The sequence below is a fragment of the Echinococcus granulosus genome, assembly GCF_000524195.1.
Source record: "Echinococcus granulosus chromosome Unknown EG_S00022, whole genome shotgun sequence".
Lineage (NCBI taxonomy): Eukaryota > Metazoa > Platyhelminthes > Cestoda > Cyclophyllidea > Taeniidae > Echinococcus > Echinococcus granulosus.
In genome coordinates this window covers 562939-568938 of record NW_020170402.1, presented here as the reverse complement: position 1 = coordinate 568938, position 6000 = coordinate 562939, and the positions used below count along the sequence as shown (strand labels likewise).

Sequence of the window (6000 nt, the reverse complement as noted above, 5' to 3'; positions counted from 1 at the left end):
GCTTCACGAGAATCGAACAGGATTTTACAATGAATGGTAAAAAGTCCTCGTTTGACAAAGCAACGGAAGGCCAATACGAGTTTTATAAATGGTTAATCCCTAAAACCGCAAGTAAGCCAAAAGGCAGACACCCAACGTAAAAAAGTCCCTGCAAGAGAAAGGCTGTACATGGCCCTCTTTTACCTACATCGGTTGCAATGAGGGCCTGATGGAAATGTTGATTTGTCGGCGTGCAAGTTTTTCTAAGCATCCTCAAGTTAATTACTTCACAGAATGGCACAATAAACAGTATTCGAGACCAAGAATGCTCCTCAAAGTGCATCCGTAGTTCTCAATATTAGGCTAGCCTAATATGACCATGGTACCCCAAAATTATCCCGACCCAACACTTCGAGACCTAACTTGTTAAAGGATTTTGGGAGTGGTCAAATAGATGCAGTAAGAAAGAGTTGCAGAAACGAATGGGAAATAGTGTGAGCTCCTGAGAATACAGAAAACATCTAGGATGGTAATGATATATGGACTCAGCGTCAACAAGCAGAAATGTGCTGCTTTATTTATATGGGATATTCTGCGCAAGTTTCGATAGCCGTATCACGGACAACTCTATTCCCCTTGGTTATATTTTCGTTTAGCTCAGGTTTTGCAAAATTAATACACAAGCTAAAAATGTCTCCCATTTTGGTGGCATTGGTATTTGGTAATTGTTTGCATAGCCCAGTTTTGGTAACGGGCCACTTAGGAGCTACACTATTGCAACCGTGCCGGACGATCTGACCTCCGGACCATGCCATTGACACTCAAACCCTTCTGTTCATTAGAAATGCGTGTTCTATCCAACCACTTAAGTATAAATTCCATCAGGCAGCAGAAATAAGTGAGATCGCATACATCGGTTCCCGAAAGAAGCAAAAGTAAATTGTTTAGCATGCACAACCTTGAGAAAGTAAAGCAAAACAAATAAAACGAATCTAGAGCTAAAAGATATCCTTTCACTTAAATGGAGAGATTTAGCATTAAAAGCTAGCAAGAAGACCCATTGGTTAACCTGAAGGAGCACCGTAGGGCATGCTTGTTTGAGTGTATTTTTTAGGCGAGACGCCATCGGTCCCCGACGCAGTGGAAACATACCCTGAACTCCTTTACTTATGGCTACTCGGGTCCAACTCATCTACCTGTTTTAAGGGTATGAAGGCAGAGGTGGAAGAGAGAAACATCGAGATTGGTACAGCACCATAAACATTTTTTGTGAAAAATTACCACAAAAAAGAAAGGACCCCAAATCCACTGAATTAGGGGCGCTAAATATCATTTTCCTCTTGCAGCATCTTCATGCTCGAATAGAATGTGGACTGGCGATACCTTATTTCTAAATAAAAAGGAAACAAAAGCCCCTTTTTTCTAATTTAATAGAAAGATTTGAAGACGTGGTAAACAACTTATTATTGCTTAGCAGTGCGTTCTGAACTAATGCCACAAGAGTAACTCGGAATGTGACATTTGTACCCTTCTCCTCGCCCTAGACGCTAACTACGCCGATAGGCTGGCCCAAAAAACATCGTAAAAATCGCTACAGACTACTACATGCCCATGTAATTGCTATACAATGCATTAAAGCTGGAGATGGTTAGGGACCAGGAGAGGGAGTCAGAAATCACATGTTTTTCAGTAAGATTCGGCTTCTTCTCACATCCCTCATATAACCAATATATTGACTGATCCCCTAACCCCCACCCATCACCCAGAAAGAGGATTTTCGGATGATCAAATTTGGGGACCTCATGAAAAGACTATCAGGATTGGCATGAATATCGAGGAAGAATTCTATTAGTGTAAAGCATTTAATAATGCATTAGCAGTAGCTCCTGTGAGAAGGATATAGGCAGAGTTCAGGCGGTCTGCAAATGTCACTGAGATCACATCCACTGATAACCAACAGTCTACACTTCCGGGTTGTGGTGATGATGCTAAATACCCTTATCATCATTTTTCTAGCAAGGCACTCATAAAACCTCTTTCTCTCTTGACGCAAAGCTTAGCCTTGGGAAATCCTCAAATCACACGTGGCGAGGGTAGAGAATGTCCTAGAAATATAGCGCCCCAGGGGTCAAAAACAAAAAGGTAGGGCTGCGCCATACCCTGTTCCACGTCGAAGGTGAACCCACGCAACGGGAGGAGGAAGGGTGGGAGAGAAATGCGCATGAGATGTTTGAATCGCGAGATCAGTAGAAATCGCAGGCTGTAAAGCTGCGACATCGACGGAAGGGCCCTAAAGACCCACTCACGGAGTTGGAGCTCGTCCCCAGTGATCTCGTTGAAGGCGAGGAACTTGGCTCGGTAGGCAAATCGTGGACCCGGAGCCATGGGGAGGCTGTGTGTATGATAATCAAAAATTTGCAAAATTTTTGGCATGAGTGTCTCCGATAGTATGTCAAATGAATAAATGGCAGAGCTTCTTAAGGAGTAGGGGGCTTTGGAATATGATATCTACCATTCATTTTACGTCCATGTTTAAAGGTGACCCAAGCGCGAAGCGCGAGTGGATAAAAGGGGTAAGCAACATTGAGAACTCGACATTCGACATTACTTCTCCCTGTAGGGTTTTATAATACTGCCTATGGCTTGCCATTATCGCCTCTCAAAAGCAAACACCTCGAAACTCAGGTGAGAGAAAAGTTATCCAATTTTTTAAGCATAGCTAAAGTTTAGGGGGAATATTTCCACAACGGCTGATTTGAGAAAGCGAATGATATTTGGCTTTTAAAATCACGGGAATTGTTTTTCAAACGCATTAGTGGGAGAGGAATTTTCCCCTCGTAGCTAGCAGCCCTTCAGTGCACTTGTGCCAAAGTATTTGGCAAAATTTGAGCATGGATAATGAATGCACGCCCGCAGTGTGTTTCATGTTTTAAAGGAACATAATTCCTTCCCAGGTTGTGATTCTACCCTAAAAAATCCATCAATTATGCGAGAAGTTCAAATTAAAGTCAAAGGTGTGGGTAGTTATAAGCTGCCAAAAGGCACAGCTACCACGGTAACAACAGTGAACGGATTAAAACAATCCAGTGAAGCCAGAGTCCGGTTACATGAACTAAACCAATGAGCGGTAGGGATAATTCATCTCTTTGAAATTCGCCTATATGCATGTGCCGCCTTTAACGGTCTAAAGATGGCGAAGCACTTCAATACACCAAATTAGCAGCATACATAAGTAACCGTTTCAATTTCAAACGCGCCCAGGCAAAGTATAGCGTATCAGAGTTCCATGAGATAGCCTCGCCAACCGATTGGAGCGAGCGAATTAGCCGAAAGCCAAGCAAGCTAACAAAACCTTTATCCACCCGCTTTCAGAAGCATCACTGCTTGATTGAGAGAAACCAAATTCGGAAGTAGGTCAATCTTGTCAACAAAAAATTATAGCTCCACCTTTATGTGATCATTAGAGACTAATATCTTCCAGTGATACAATTAAACATCGAATGAGTCGTTGCTCGCAAACTTCAAAAAATAACAAGCCATAAACCACTGCACCTTTCCGATGCAATTGGCAGGGGCATCGTCAATTATAGCTCCATCGTTTGGCTCCAGTAACCGACAGCAACAGCAGAATGGAAAAACAGGCTTTTTTAATAAAGAAGCCAGCCTATCCCCTCGTTTGCTATTTAACTCACAGAACGTTGATTCAAAAGTATCTGCTCAGGTTTTACTAAACTGGTAGACGACGGGACATAACACTGCAGTAGGACACCTACCTTACGCTACCTTATGTGTGTGTTTTATAGGAAGCTATCTTTTAAAAATGTTAATGGTCGGGAAAAGAGCTAACATCACATATTTGACTCACGAGGGCTGGTGTGGTCCATCAACACACTGGCCACGCAGGATGCGCAATGGAGGCGGTTCCGTGGGTCGCGTTTTGCGCCGCGACAGCGATATACTCAATTCTTCGGACACGGGTACTGGCGATCGGGAGGGGGAAGAGGTGATGCGAGGGTGGGGAAAGGTTAGTCGCTGCACACCTGTGTGATACGTAAGTGGACAGGCATGAAGGTGGGCAGCATTGCTAGTACTGTGACAGGTTTCGCTGAAAGGAAGAGGTTGAAACATGAATGAGAATGAAGCAACAGCACATACCTCTCCGATACGGCGGCAATCTCTGCGGTATCCAAAGAAGGGCTCATCTAAAAAGGAATGAAGACAGGAGGGATGACAAAAATGTGACCCCAGACCAAGAACTAAATTCAAATAAACTCACCTGCAAAAGGGCTTTCCTATGCACCAGCGCAGACCTGATACGCTTTGACTGAAAACACGAGAAAGGGCAAGTGTATTATTAAGGAAAAAAGCAGAGCCATACCTCAAGTCGCATCTCTTTCTCCTCTTGAGCGATAGCGGCCTCTAGCTCAGCAAGACGTTTTTTCGGCACCTGCTCTCGAATATCTGCGAGACAGTCGCGCACAAATGAGATCAGCGAAAACACGGAATGCTACAACAAATTAATTTTAAGGAAAAGTTGTGATCGAATTTAAAACTGGAGAAGTACACAAAGCCTCTAAGGTTGAGCTGTGCAAAACGCTTAGCCGCACTTTGAATAAGCAACAATATGAGAGGCACAAGTAACAAAGACCAGGCGAACACGCACAAAAGCAAGTTAGGAGAGTGCAACTCACGGTTGTGAGGTTTTCTGCCGTCATAGCCTTGAGACACTCCAAAAGACGGTTTTGTCTTCGCACGCTTATGTCTCGAGCATTCTTAATTGCAACAGTGGGACCGCTATACAAGGAATTATATAGAAGCTAAAACGTTTACAGGTAATATTTTAGTTGTGAACACTGACATCAAGTGTTTCTAGAAGAGTTACACCGTTGGGGATATCGGCACGCGCAACATTAATTTAAAACGAACAAAAATGTCAACTCCAAAAATTTAAAACAACTTTTAGAAAATGTGGCAGTCGTAAAACCTATAAACAACAAGTACATAGGAAATTGACTACGTATGAGCGAGATTTACAACAGAATTATAGGTAGATGATCAGCAACAAAGTGGAACTAGGCACCTACACTTTTGGGTAATTTGTGCTACAAGTTATCAACAAGTCCAACTGTGGGGAAGGAAGGGGCATATTGATTTCATCGAGCTCCTCATTTACCGGTGCGTTTAAATGAAATGCAAGTCTTAAAGGGAAAACGGAATCCGGAATATCGTCCTTATTCTCGACTGGTTTCTAGAAACCCATGTGATGAATCAGAATAGCTCATACAAGATCTGTTAGACCTTCAACTGATAGCAATAAGTCCGGGTACGAGGCCTGAATCAACACCAATTCGGCTTTTTGCAGAAGGAGATTCTCCCAATCAGAACCACTCATCGCATGGTCACAAGTACCCAGAAAGACGACATGGCTTAACCTTTGAGATGTCAAGGTCAACTATCTTTCTTGTTTATACGTATAAGTAGCTTAGGTTCTTTTTCCGAACCAGCATCTTATTCCAGTACAAATGCCATGTCACAAATAACATTGTCATCATTTTTTAGTAAGGTGTTACCGACATGTTTCGGAATACATCGACGTTGACTGGACTGCTTATATGTGGTGCGTAACGTCAAATCTCGTAAAACACGATATTTTTTGCCTGCAGATAGTTAGCTAAAACATGTAAATGGCACTTTTTAAGGAACTAGGACCATTTCCAGCAACCGTTAAACTTTTATCAAACTCTTGCCTAGTTTTTTAATAAAATAAAAAGCGAATTTTTTAGGCTCTGAAGACATAGTCAATGCAAATGCGTTGCTAGAAGATGAAGACTTTACTATTCCTCTTTTCCATGATCATTTAAATACTGTTAAGTTGTCAAGGCTGGCTTTTCATTGGATAGTCGTTGCTGCAGTGTAGACCTTACTTGTCTGTTTCTTACATATTTTTGGTTTCCTTTGCTTTCAAATGCTTTTGCCTGACCAGCAGGTGTAATTTGCTTGGCCGTTGCTTCCTGTGATCTA

The 6000-nt window shown here is 42.4% G+C and overlaps 1 protein-coding gene across 1 annotated transcript in view; it reads right to left on the bottom strand. All coding sequences in view use genetic code 11, as the record gives it.

Moving 5' to 3' along the window:
- EGR_03914 (putative serine/threonine-protein kinase ifkB) overlaps window positions 1–5371 on the bottom strand; it is a gene marked incomplete at both ends in the record, with an annotated part of 19352 nt that extends 13981 nt beyond the window's left edge. Inside the window, 8 exons of the mRNA XM_024493163.1 lie at window positions 2139–2371; window positions 3845–4084; window positions 4135–4181; window positions 4256–4303; window positions 4358–4486; window positions 4671–4773; window positions 5064–5227; window positions 5264–5371. Coding sequence (XP_024352435.1) covers window positions 2139–2371; window positions 3845–4084; window positions 4135–4181; window positions 4256–4303; window positions 4358–4486; window positions 4671–4773; window positions 5064–5227; window positions 5264–5371 — 1072 coding nt within the window. The remainder of the gene's footprint in view (window positions 1–2138; window positions 2372–3844; window positions 4085–4134; window positions 4182–4255; window positions 4304–4357; window positions 4487–4670; window positions 4774–5063; window positions 5228–5263) is intronic.
- Window positions 5372–6000: the final 629 nt, after the last annotated feature.